Here is a 13,556-nt window from a genome sequence, read left to right as displayed (position 1 = left end):
GAGAGCAACCACTAAGAAATAAAATTTTAAATACTGGGAAAAATTATTAAAGTAGTTAAATGTTACACTAGAAAATATTCACTTAACAAAAAATAGTAAAAAAAAAAAAAAAAAGGAACAGAGGAGCAAAAAGAAATGACATGCAGAAAACAAAAAGTAAAATGGCATATGTAAATCCAATGATATAAGTATATATTAATGGATTAAACAATCCACTCAAAAGTCAGAGACTATCAAAAAAAAAAAAGTCAGAGACTATCAAACTGGATTAAAAACAAAACAAGATCCAACAATATCTATAGGAGATACGCTTTAGATTCAAGGATAAAAACAGGTTCAAAGTAAAAGGATAAAAAAAGCCATATCATGCAAAAAGCAACCATAAGAAAGCTAGAGTAGCTGTACTAATATCAAACAAAACAGACTTTAAAACAAGTCTACAGACAATGAGGGATATTTTATAATGGTAAAAGAGTCAATCATTCACAAATATATAACAAGTATATACATTTACACATCTAACAGAGCCCAAAATACATGAAACAAAAACTCTCCATTACCCAATATTGGATAGAACAACTAAGTGAAAGATCAAAGAAGTAGAAGACTTGAACAACTATAAGTTCATGAGACCTAACAGACATTTATAGAATCTTCCACCCAACATCATCAGGGTACACACTGTTCTCAAGTACACATGGAATATTCTCCAGGACAGACCGTATGTTAAGCCATAAAACAAGCCTCAACTTAATAGGACTAAAATCATACATAGTATGATCTCTTACCAAATGCAATGAAATTAGAAATTAGTAGCAGAAGGACATTTGAGAAATTCACAAATATGCAGAAATTAAACAACATACTTCTAAATAACCAATGACTCAAAGAAGAAATCACAAAGGAAATTTTAAAAAATACTTCGAGATGAATAAAAATGAAAATACACAATACCAAAACTTATAAGATGGTGCTAAAACAGTGCTTAAAGGATTATTTATAGCTGCAAAAACCTATATTTAAAAATAAGAAAGATCTCAAATCAATAGCCCAGCCTTCCATCACTACACACTAATAAAAAGGAAAGCAAATTAACCTAAAACAAGCAAAGAAAGGAAATAAAGATTAGATACAAACTGAATAAATAGGAAAATAATGGAGAAATATCAATTAAACCAAAAGTTGGTTCTTTGAAAAGATTAATAAAATTGACAAACTTTTAGCCAGATCGACCAAGAAAAAGAAGAGACTCAAATTACTAAAATCAAGAATAAAAGAGAAGTCAGTACTACCAATCTTACAGATATTAAAAAAAAAAAAGGTTATAAGGGAATGCCATGAACAATTTTATACCAACAACCTGATAACCTAAAAGAAATGGACAAATTTCTAGACAGTCACAAACTACCAACACTGATGCAATAAGAATAGAAAGTTGGAACAGATCTATGACAAGAGATTGAATCAAGAAACAAAAACTTTCCAAGAAAGAAAAGCTAGATGGCTTCAGTGACAAATTCTACCATCTATTTAAAGAATTAACAGTATTACTTGACAAATTCTTCCAAAAAGTGGAAGAGAAGGGATTCTCCCTAACTCATTCAATGAAGCTAGCATTACTCTGATACCAAAACCAGATAAAGACATCACAAAAAAGAAAACTATAGACCAGTACCTCCTATGAATATGTATGTAAAAATACTCAACAAAATATTAACAAACTGAATCCAACAACATATTAGAAAGCTTATACATCATGACCAAATGGTATTTATCCCAGGAATATAAGAGGGATTCAACATAAAAAATAGATCAATGTGATACACCACATAAATAAAACAAAGGAAGAAATAAAAACATATTCATCTCAACTGGGGGACACTAACCAACTCATACTATGAGATATTATTCTCGTCCAAAACCAAACAAAGACATCAAAAAATAACAGACCAATATCTCTAGTGAAATACACGCAAAAATCCTACACAAAATACTGACAAATGGGATGCAGCAACATATAAAAATGATTATACACTATGACCAAGTGGGATTTATTCCATGAATGCAAGGTTGGTTTACATCTGAAAGTTAATTAATATGAAACACCATATTGATACAATACGAGACAAAATCCACATGATCATCTCAATAAATGTAAAAAAAGCATCTGACAAAACTCAACACTCTTTTATAGTAAAAACATTCAACAAAACTAGGAATAAAAGGGACCTTCCTCAATCTGAGAAACAGCATCTATGAAATTCCAATAGCAGTATATAAGAGTGCCAGTTATTCCAGAACTCCACCGGTACATGGTATGGTCAAGTCTTTTTAGACATGCCAATAGTATGGTAGTGTAGTTTTCATTTGCATTTTTCTAACAACTAATGCTATTAACCTTCTTTCCATGTGTTTATTTGCCCTCTACGTACCTTCTTTTGTGAAGTATCTGTTCAAATCATTCACTCATTTTTTAATTGGGTTGTTTACATTCTTGTCAGTCAGTCTCAAGGACTTCTTTTATACATTCTGGATGCAATTTCTTTAAATCAGATATGTGACCTGCAAAAATTTCCTCCGTGTCTGTGGCCTGTCTTTTCATTTTCTCAACAGTGTCTTTGAAGGATAGATGGTCTCAATTTTGATGAAGTCCAATTTATCAATTTTTTTATGTATTATGCATTTGTAATAGTATCTAAGAAAACTTTGCCTAACTCAAAGTCACAAAAAATTTCTCCTATGGTTTCTTGGAGTTTTATAGTTTTGCATTTTACATTTAGGTTTATGATCCATTTTGAGTTCATTTTTAAATATAGTGCAAATTACATCAAAATTCATTATTTCGCATACAGATACCCAACTGTTCCACCACTGTCATTTAAAAAATATCTTTTCTGATGAATTGCCTTTCATCTTTGCCAAAAATTAACTGACCAAATGTATGAATCTATTTACAGTGTCTCTATTCAGTTTCACTGATGTCTTGATGCTAGTACCACATTGTCTTGATTACTGTAGCTTTATAATAAATCTTAAAACCAGGTAGCATAAGTCCTCCAACTCTGTTCACCTTTTTCTAAGTTAGTTTGGCTATTCTAGGTCTTTTGCATTTCCATATGAACTTCAGTATCAGTTTGTCAATTTCCACAAAAGGAAAAAAATTCTGCTGGGATTTTTATTGGGATTGCCTTAAATCTAAAGACCATTTTGGGGGAAATGACATCTTATCATTGAATCTTCTGATTCATGGATACAGCATATGTGAGCATTCATTTAGGTCCTCTTTAATTTCTATTAGCAATGTTTTGTAGTTTCCAGGCATGAGTCTTTCACATCTTTTGCAGACTTATCCCGAAGTATTTCATACTTTTATGCTATATTTCAATTTTTGATTGTTTATTGCTAGCACATAGAAATACAACTGGTGTAGAATAGAAGTTGAAAGAATGAACAGCCTTGCTTTATTCCTGATTTTAGGAGAAAAGCAGTCTTTCACTATTAAGTTCAATGTTAGCTATAGGTTTTTGATAGATGCCTTTTTTCAGGCTGAATTTCCATTCCTAGTTTCTGAGAGTTTTTCTTAGGAATGAATGTCAGATTTGTCAATGCATCTATTAAAATGATCATATAATTTTTTTAGTTTAATATGGTCAATTGCATTGGTTAGTTTTACAATGTTAACCAGCATGCTTTGTTGAAATAAATCCCATTTGTGATTATTTTTATATAGTGTGGGTTTAATTTGCCAAAATTTTGTTTAAAGTGTTTTCATGTGTGTTTATGAACAATATTGGTCCACAGTTTCCTTTTCTAGAAATTTCTTTGCTTTCAGGTTAATGTTGACCTCACAGTGAGTTGAGAAATATTCCCTCACTTCAATTTTCTGGAAGAATTTTTATGGAATTGGTATTAATTCTTTAAATATCTGTAGAACCTGTTAGTGATGTTACAGCTCTCATTCCTGATGCTGATAATTACCAATAATTGGTTTCTTCTCCCTTTTTCCTCTTGGAGTTTATCAGTTTTACTGATTTCAAAGAACCAGGTTTCAGATTCACTGATTTTCTCAATTGTTTTTCTATTTTCTGTTTCATTGATGTCCACTCTGATCTTTATCATCTTTCTTTGGCTCTTTTGGATTTCATTTGCTCTTTTTCTAGTTTAAATTAGAAGCTGAAGCCATTATTTTAAATCGTTCTTTTCCAGTAGAGGTGTTTAGTGTTGTATCTTTCTCTAAGTACTGATTTAGCTGTATCCCACAAATTCTTAACGTTGCATTTTCATTTTATTCATTCAAAATACTTTCTAATTGCTATTTTCATTTCTTCTTTCATCCATGGTTTACTGAGATGTGTGTTACTCAGTGTCGAAAAATTTGGGAATTTTCCAGGTAGTTTTCTTTTCTTTTCTTTTTTGTAATAATATCTAATGTTTACTGAAAGTTTACCTTGTATTGGGCACTACAATAATGACCCTATAAGCATTTTCTTTTTTTTTTTTTTTTAGTTTTTTTAAAAATTGAAATATAGTCAGTTTACAACTTCGTGTCAATTTCTGGTGTACAGCATAATAGTTCAGTCATACTTATATATACACATATTCACAGATAGTTTTCTATTATTGACTTCTAGTTTAATTCCATTACAGCCAAAGAACCACATCACATGCCAGGCCCTGTGAAAAGTGTGTAACATGCTTCTCATTTAATCATTCTCATTAATCACCTCCAGGAAGCCAGATCTGATAAAAAGTGGATCAGGAAAAGGTCAGGCTGAAAAAAGTCTGCCACTAAGAAAAATAATAATAATTAAAACCAAAACAACATAAGCCTGCAGGCCAGCCAGAATTTAATTGAGAAATAACAACAAAAGTCAATTTTAATGCTGAAATATTTATGATGGAACTGATGTGTGGGATTTGCCTCAAAATAATCCGGGGTGAGTGAGAGTGGAAAAGGGAAAAGATAAAACGAGACTGGCCAGGGACTGAACTGAAGCTCGATGATAGATTCATGTGGTTCAGCAACATTTTTAATTAAAATATTAAAATTTTCCCATAATAAAAGATTTTTTAAAATTTAGTATGAGTACTTTACTCAGTGAAACCTAGGGAAAAAAACAGTAGTAGCTTAAACTCTGTTAAAGAGAAAGGACTGCTAGTAGTACCTTTTATGTGTGTGCACAGAGTCTGCTTGTAAATGAGAGATGACAAGTGTATGTGTAGGATAAGTATGAGTCACTGGATTTCACTCAAGAAAAGAGTGTGGGTGTCAACAAAGTGAGCAGGTGACACAATGTCCAGTAAAATAGAACAGAATGATAACACCATGAATACACATATTCTACATTTGTGTCACCAAAAAAACTCTCTCACTATACAGGTGACCCTTGAACAATGTGGGGGTTAGAGAGGTGGACCCTTCAATGTACTGAAAAATCCCCACATAACTTATAGTCAGCTGTCCATACACTGGGTTCCTCCATGTCAGCACTTCTGCATCCCCAGATTCAACCAACTGAGGACTGTGCAGTACTGTAGTATTCACTAATGAAAAAATACCCGGGTATAAGTGGATCCACAGAGTTCAAAACCCTTGTTGTTCAAGACCCAACTGTATTTCAAATTTTTCTTCTAAGTTAGTTTCATCTGCTGTCAAGGATACTGCCTAGCACATTTTCTCAAGAAGCATCTCCTTCGTAATCAACGCCATTTTCAACAATGGACTGTTTCAATAACTATACCACATACTGTATTCTTTCGGTTTCACATGCAGTGAGGAAAACAAAGCTTCCTTTTAATCTATGATTTCTACTTTCATTACCAAGTGCACAGTTTTCTGAAAAGAATTATATTTAAAAATTAAATGCACTAACTATTATTATAAAGGGAACTTCGTGTGACAAAAATGTATTAAGTGCCTACCATATGCTTGGTGTTACAAATATGCAAGGTCCCTAAGGTCCTGGGCTTTCCGCTTTCTGGTCACCTAAACACCTAACCCTCCGCAGTACACAAAAACAAAAACAAAAACAAAAACAAAAAAATCTAAGTCGAGAGAAGTTAAATAACTTGCCCATGCCACACTTCATCAGTGGTAAGATTAGGTAACCCTAGAACCCAGGGCTCTGGATTCGCAGGGCGAGGTAGATTTACATCATAATTTGAATTGGCTTCACTTTATACTACATTCACAGGTCCACAAACATACATCGCTCCATTTCTAGGAAGTGTATCCTGAAGAAAATAATAATGATAAAGACACAATCAATCCCAAGTTCCCTAACTGAATAATAATTTCATTATCATCACAGTGAAAAATGAAACCTTGTATTTAAAAGGCATTCATTCTTGAAGAGAGTGCCTAACACAATCTAATGGATCACTGTAGTGGCCGGCTAACACTCTATTACCAGGGCAGCAGGTACCCAGTCTGGAATATTCATTACCTAGTACTATTTTTAAAGGGTGGAGATTCTTTTCAAAGTTAATGGGGAAATGAGTGCAAAATCAATGAAACGTTCATAAAAAAGCCTCCAGAGAGGCTTGCCGGGTGAGCGGATGGTCACACCAGCGCGTCCCCGAACGTCAGCTCCTCCCCTCCAGCCCACGCTGCCTCTTCGCCCACTCGGGCTGCGCGGGGGCGGATGATGGTGCCGGCGTCCCAGCTCAATTTCACTTCTCCCACGCCCGCTGGAGCCCGGCGCGCCAGGGCTTCCACCTGCGCGCGCCTCGGCACCTCAGTTACGCCGCCTGCCGGCAGTTAACCTTCGCCCCCGTCACGCCCTCCGCCCAGCCGCTCTCCGCCCCGCCGCGATCCGCAGACGCGAGGCCCCAGGCGCGTCCCCGAGCCCCAGGCTGGGGCCGGCGCTGGACGGCGAAGGCGAGGCGGCTCCAGAGGTCAGAGGCGCCGCGGCAGCCACACCCTCCGGCTGCGCGCTGACAGCTCCCGCGGCTGAGGCGGGCGGTGCCGACAGGTGCGGCCGCCCGTTCCCCCCCGCCCCGCTCCGGTCCCGGCTCCGGTCCCGGCCCTCCGCCCCGAAGCGCCCCCGCCCGCCTCCGCGCGCACCACCTGTCGGGCCGCTCCGCGCGCGGCCGGCGGCGGACGCCCCGCCCGGCCCCTGACCAGCCCGCTGGAGGGGGCAGCCCGAGATCCCGGGAGGATGAGAGCTTTACCGGAGGGTGGGCCCCACGCAGGCGGTGTCGGTGCTCTGGATCTCCTGCAAGATCCGCTCGTGCTCCGGGACGGTGCCCAGACCTTCGCCGCTCTCCGCCATCTTGGCTGGAAGCTGAGGAGCCGGCGAGGCGCTGGGCCGCGCGGACGACGAGGGCGAGCGGCCTGTGGCGCGAGCTCGGGGAGGCGGGAAAAGGGGCGGGGCAGGCGGCGCCGGGGCGCGCGGAGGGCGTGGGAGGCAACGCGCGGACACGCGACCGGCGCCCAGGTGCCCACACCTGCGGGAAGCCAAGGTGCTGAAGGGGCGCCGGGGAGTGGAGACGCGCCACCTCCAGCCCTTCCCCCGCCGCTTGCTGCTAGTTGCTGTCTAGTAATTGGCCCGGCTTTAACATGTATTCTTGTATTCTGTGTGTCATACTCTCTGCTATGCGCTGGGGACACTTTAGTAATGAGGGAGATCAGCAGTCACTCTCAATCTGTAATAAAAGCTACGGGGACGTTTAACAAGGAGGACTGATGTCCTCTGGGTGGTGGAGAATCAGAGAAAGGAAAACGTACTCAAGAAAAGCGAAATGGAGGTAAACGACAACGTCCTACTGTATAGCACAGGGAGCTATATACAGTGTCTTATAATAGCCTATAATGAAAAGAAATATGGAAAGGAATTTTATATATATATAATATATATAATATATCTGAGTCACTATGCTGTACACCAGAAATTAACATAACATTGTAAACCAACTATACTTCAATTTAAAAAAAGAAAGAAAAATGGTGTGTAGGAGTAAGATTTATTTTAGGAATGAACCAAGAAGACTGCAGCTGGTGAACATGACCTCTCTGAGAGGATTCCAGTCCCTGTCTGCAGGGAGTTCACAGAGGCCAGTCAACTTGGAAATAAATTATAAGCAGAGAAACATTAAATGGCATAAAACTATGACACATTGTGGCAAAAATACAAGAAAGAGCCAGTTCAATGTGTGATTTCATGCCGAAGTCCTTAAACCCAAGCGCCTCCAAGTTGCTTTAGCTGGGATGAGGAGGCGTAGAAGCTCTTGAGAGCAGTGGGCGTTAGAAAAAGTGGGAAAGAAAGGTGGGTGGCTTGAGAAAATGTACTGGTGTAGAAGTGTCCTGTTTAGTAACATGTTGGTGGGACACTCAATAAACCAGTTTGTTATAATCAAAGCAGAGACTGAGGACGCTTCATCAGGAAGAGAGTACAAACCTAGCCTGGAGGGAAAACTATTTTCTAGTCTCCATTTATCCAGGGCTCTGAGCTTCCCTTTGAGTCAACCAGGCTGTGTACTATACAGCTGTGTAAGTCACCCCTTCAGTGAGCTTTTACTGGAAGCCTTTACTACTTCCATCCTCCTCTCACAAAAATCCTGGGAGACTGATATTGTGTAATAGTTAAGAGCATGAGCTCTGAAGACTGGTGTTCTCAATTTAATTCCTGGCTCCTTCACCCCACAGCTGGGTGACATTGTGCAAGAACCTAGTCCCTTTATAGTTCAGTGTCCTCATCTGTAAATGACCATGATTGTACAGTCTACCTCATTTTGCTATCCCACATTGTGTTAGTTTTCTATTGTTGCTGTACCAAATCACCAGAAACTTAGCTTAAAACAACTCAAATTTATTATCGTTTAGTTCTGTAGGCTAGAAGTTCGATATGGGTCTCACTGGGCTAAAATCAGGGTGTCAGCACAACTGTGTTCTTTCCAGTGGCTCTAGGGGAGAATTCATTTCCTTGCCTTTTCCAGCTTCTAGAGGCCACCCACATTCCTTGGCTCGTGGCCCCCTTCATCAGTCTTTACAGCCAACAATACTGCTTCTCTCTGTCTGTTCTTCTGTAGTCACATCTCCCTCTGGCTGACCTAGGCCAGGAAAGATTCTCTGCTTTTAAGGACCCATGGGATTAGGTTGGACACAATCATATAATGCTGAATAATCTTCTCTCTCAGAGTCTTAACATTAACCATATTTGCAAAATCCCTTTTGTCATGTAAGGTAACAGGGTTACAGATTCCGGGGATTAGGATGTGGACATTTTGTAGGAGTGATTATTCTGCCTGCCACACTTACTAAGGGCCCAATAAACATTACTGACATATTTAAATGCCCTCTTTCCTATTAACCTGAAATTTCTGTCCTCCTTGGAAATTTCAACTCAAATTTATCTCCTTCAGAAAGATTCCCCTAACTAATCACAAACTTCTCCACTGACTCTAGATTCAGTTCAGCACATTTATCCACTCCACAGACAACTGTTTTAATAGCCGGCACATGTTTTGGTTAGTTCTTTTTCATACATTTGAATTTTGTTTGTTTTTGGACAGTTGGCCCCCAGAGAACTGAAACACGGCTGACCTCAGTGCACACTGGCTTGGAAGACCAAGGAAACTGCTACATCCAACTGCTTATTCTACCAAGAAACCCCATCACAAGCCTGTCTCCACTGTCTGGATGGTCCAGGAGAATCCATATCTTCTCTAGGAAATCCCACTTCCTCATGCTGCAAAAATATGCAGAAACAAACAAACAAACAAAAATCTCTTCCCAAGTCCACCAGCACTTTCACATCATTTTAAGGTCTAAGTTCAGAGATGACTTTTTTTTAAATTCTGCAATTTCTTATAGTTCCTCATAGAATTCTGCACATGGCTGAAGGAAAGCTGGAGGGGTTTGAAAACCAGACAATGCTGAAGCTCTGAAGCCACTGGAAAGAGTTCAGGATGAGTTAGAAAGGAGCATTCCAAACAGGTCTGAGCATAAGGCAGGAGTTTAATTAATCTGTTATTGGTAACAGGAATAGAACAATATCAAATTGTAAAGTTTCTTCAAGCTTGCTCTATGTATGTTGACATTAAATACAACATCTTATAATGCAGTGTATTCAGTTGCCTTAATGGAAATCTGCAGCAGAAGCAAGACGTCGCCTCAGATTCCCTGATGTTCACCTTTATTAAGAGCTTCAGTGCAAGAAACAGTATTTATGGACTTTAGTCAGAGGATATAAACTTCATCCTTTCCTCTGGTCATTTAAAATTTTATCCTTGGGCCAAGCCAGATCCCTGTACCTAAACCCCAGTGTTTTGACCTTCTTACCATCATTTTTTGAGTAGTTAAAAAAAATTTTTTTCTTAGCTGACCGTGTCCTCAATAGCTGAGGCACCACCACCTGGTGTTAGCACATCTGAAATGCAGGTTCAGCTCTTGAGAGGGGAAAATAAACCTTTTGAAAATTGAAACTGAAACCAAAACATAAGAAAAGAGGACAAATTTCATGGTGTTCTATGAAGAGAAGAGAAAGCCAGTTCTCTCTGCAGGAAATGGCTGGCTGTCTTAGCTCACACGATGAGCAGGCCCTGAATTCACTGTACTGAAGAGTAAAGCAAGGTGAGGAGAACAGGGTGTGTGGCTCAGGCCAGCTTCTTATTTGGCAGCTGTCTACTGATGGACCATTCCTTTCCAGAATGTTCTTTACTTTTTCCCCTTCTCTCCTCCAACCCTGATGCCATCTGTCCAACCCTGGTCCAAATGTCCCTGCTCTGGGAAGCCAGGTACTCCACACTCCTGGCCTGTTTCAACACCTGCCCATAGAGATGACCCCACCACGAAGTGGCAGTATCGTCCCCTCAATTCAAGTCACGATGCAAGCAAGTCCATAAACCACTTCTCCTTCTGAAACAGCCTCTGCTGGTTCCCTCTGTGACTTCTGACAGTTCCGTTAGTACCTGAAGTTTTTGCCAAGAATTTAAAGCTAAATGTCCTAAATAGCTAACTATGTAAATTTTAATTATGACCATAAACACATTAATGTGAAAAAAGGCCTAAAGTGCTACATTTCTAAAAGGCTCTAAAACAAAGAATTTCAGCTACAGACCAAAATAAAAACCGTAACTGCCATTTATTGAGCACTATTTGCTAAGCCCTTTATATTATCTAATTTAATCTTTACTAATTTAATCACTGATTTGGCAATTGAATTAGTACTGATTTTTGCTATTTCCCATTTAATTTAAAGACACTGAGACTCAGAGAGATTAAGTCACTGTCCAAGGCCACACAGCTAGTGAGTTGGAGGAAATGGAGCTAGTAAGCTGTTCCTGTTTTTCTTATTAATAAGCCAGGTAAGAAGTATGTTCTGATGTTGTCTTACCCAATGAATAAAATGACTTAGTTGGTCTGGTCTGAGCAGGCTGGGGAGGAACAGGGCACATTGGAAGACTGCATACGCATATTGAGTTATTTTTCAGGCAGTGGATATTGACTTCCAGACATCCACCCAAAATCTCTCTTCAGAACTCCTGGGAGGAAAACAATATCCAGGAAGACTGGCCTAGCAGGAGATGTGCTCTGTGTCCAGTAGGAAACTAACCAGCAAAGTAAGGATTTAACCTGTAAATAAAATCTTAGTTATTAACAACTTATACTTTGAGCCACTTGTCTTCAGACTAGAAACCAATCTTGGGATAGCTTCTCCCTCAGAAAGAGGCTGCAGAATGCAGCTGCCTTGATCTGGCATTTAAATGTTTGGGTTCAAATGCCAACTTATCTCTTACTAGATATGGGGCCTCGGCAGAGTGACTTAATTTGTCTAAGCCTCAGTTTCTTCAAGTGTAAATTAGGGGCAATAATAGCCCCTACTTCAACAAGTGGTGTGGGGATTAAAGGAGATAATATATTTATGATGTTTAGTCCAGAGCTCATTCAACATGAGCATTGGAGACAAGGATTCTCAGGCATTTGTTATTAAACCAGGAAGATCAGAATTTAGGTTCCTCTTTGGTGAAATAAAAATAAAAACCAGACACAAAATTGTTTCTTTTTTCCAATCATTAACAAAATAGCCTAATTTTGTATCAGAGTGCTCTGAATGTGAATCTCGTTTTTTCTGAATGCTTGATGGGCAGAAACTGCCTGAAAGTTGTTCCTGCTGTGGAAGGGAAGACGGGACCATGTATTTGGGTTAGATTCTTAGTTCCAGATCCATGAGCCCTCCGGATCTTGCTTCTAAGTCAAGCAAGTTCATTATCCTTGGAGGCAGTGCTCATTCTTAGAGGCACACATTGTGGTGCTAAACAAATCATTGTCTCCATTTCTAGCCACAGGGACGACATCTGTGTTGTTTACTATCAGTCCTGTTACTGTTTGTTAAATGAATGATACATATGAAGAACTTCTAATGTTAACCTTAATGTTTTAAAAGCATGTTTCATGGGAGAGGGTACATCTCTACAAAGATTCCCTTCCCCACTCCTGGGAACCCTATGGCCGACTTCCTGATCTTTATCCTCTCAAGACTTTGCTAATATCATTCAGATGTTTCTTAAAGGATTTAAGAGCCCTTGTTAAAATAATTACAGAACTTTGTCAAAGTGTAAAGTACAAGCAGTCTTTATATATTGCCTCTAATAAACTAACCCTTCCCAGTTGGTGCCTTTCAGCCACTCTTTGGGGATGTCCTGACAGCTGCGTTCCTCTAGTTTCTACCTTGTTGGTGCAGTGACCCCAAGTGGCCACAGTCTGTAAATGCAGGAGAATGTGAACAAATCCCAGGCAGACCTGGAAGGAATCCTGTGACAAAACTGTGTCCAGGAATCTGTTCCATTCCCCACGGAGCAGAACAATAGAAGGAAGTCTGAAATTAAAGCCAAATAAAATCAGTTTTTCTGAAATATGGCCCAGTCCTCAGAGAAGTTCAAAAGTAATTAGCCCCAGGTTCTGTTCATTCAACAACTGTTTTTATTGAATGCTTGCTGTGTGCCAGGTTCTCAGACACCGTGGCTCATCCGGGTGGGGCCTGAGCAATTGCTCTTGGCTTTATGCTCTGCCTTCACCATCTTGTAACTCTTAATAAGTTTTTGAACAAGGGGACCCGCATTTTCATTTTGCATTGGTCCTGTAAATTATGTGGCTAGTCTTGCCCTGAGAATGATGTCCTGAAAGTACCATTAACTTGTTCATCCCAAAGCTAAACATTTTAAAGTCCATAGAGCAATTAAAGAGCAATGGTATTTTCTGTGAATTCCATTCTCTCTCTACTTTCTCTCCCCCACACCCAGCCACCACCAGCTTACAACACCACCTATTTTCTCTTCTCTTTCCTCTTTATTCCCTTCTCATTGTTGGGTTTTAAAATTCTTCATCCTGTTCAATGCATCCTCCACTCCTCACTCTTTCATCATTTAGCTTTCTTTTATTGCCTTTTGCCCTTTCTCCCTCTCTTCTCATTTGTTCTATTTTTTTCCCTTCTCTCAGCAAAAAGGATTTAGAAATGTAACTACTGAAATGCATTGAAATGATAGTAATGATATTAATAGCTGACATTTACTCCCTGGCCACCTTGTAAAATAGCATCCCTGGACCTCCCTATCCT

At 39.4% G+C, this 13,556-nt stretch overlaps 1 protein-coding gene and 1 long non-coding RNA gene across 4 annotated transcripts in view; one reads left to right on the top strand and one right to left on the bottom strand.

The window, feature by feature from the left end:
* Positions 1-13,556, bottom strand: part of EXOC6 (exocyst complex component 6) — a 181,479-nt gene that overhangs the window by 161,496 nt on the left and 6,427 nt on the right. The window contains exon 1 of one of the 2 annotated variants that reach the window (XM_072971616.1): positions 7,174-7,380. The exons of the other annotated variant lie outside the window; for it this stretch is intronic. Within the exon in view, the coding sequence (XP_072827717.1) occupies positions 7,174-7,274 (101 nt within the window). The 5' untranslated portion in view covers positions 7,275-7,380. Of the gene's footprint in view, positions 1-7,173; positions 7,381-13,556 lie in introns of those variants that run through there. 2 annotated transcript variants of the gene reach the window in all.
* LOC140699364 (uncharacterized) lies at positions 6,646-12,627 on the top strand. Of its 2 annotated transcripts, none has more exons than XR_012077500.1 (3): positions 6,646-6,974; positions 9,514-11,307; positions 11,434-12,627. It is a non-coding gene; the product is annotated as an uncharacterized lncRNA (long non-coding RNA). The 2 variants fall into 2 exon arrangements; XR_012077499.1 differs by having other exon boundaries at positions 6,662-6,974; positions 9,514-10,573; positions 11,202-12,627.

The sequence above is a fragment of the Vicugna pacos genome, chromosome 11 (assembly GCF_048564905.1).
Source record: "Vicugna pacos chromosome 11, VicPac4, whole genome shotgun sequence".
In the NCBI taxonomy this organism is placed as follows: Eukaryota; Metazoa; Chordata; class Mammalia; order Artiodactyla; family Camelidae; genus Vicugna; species Vicugna pacos.
Note: the sequence above shows the minus strand (reverse complement) of the source record. Positions and strands in the feature narration are given on the sequence as shown.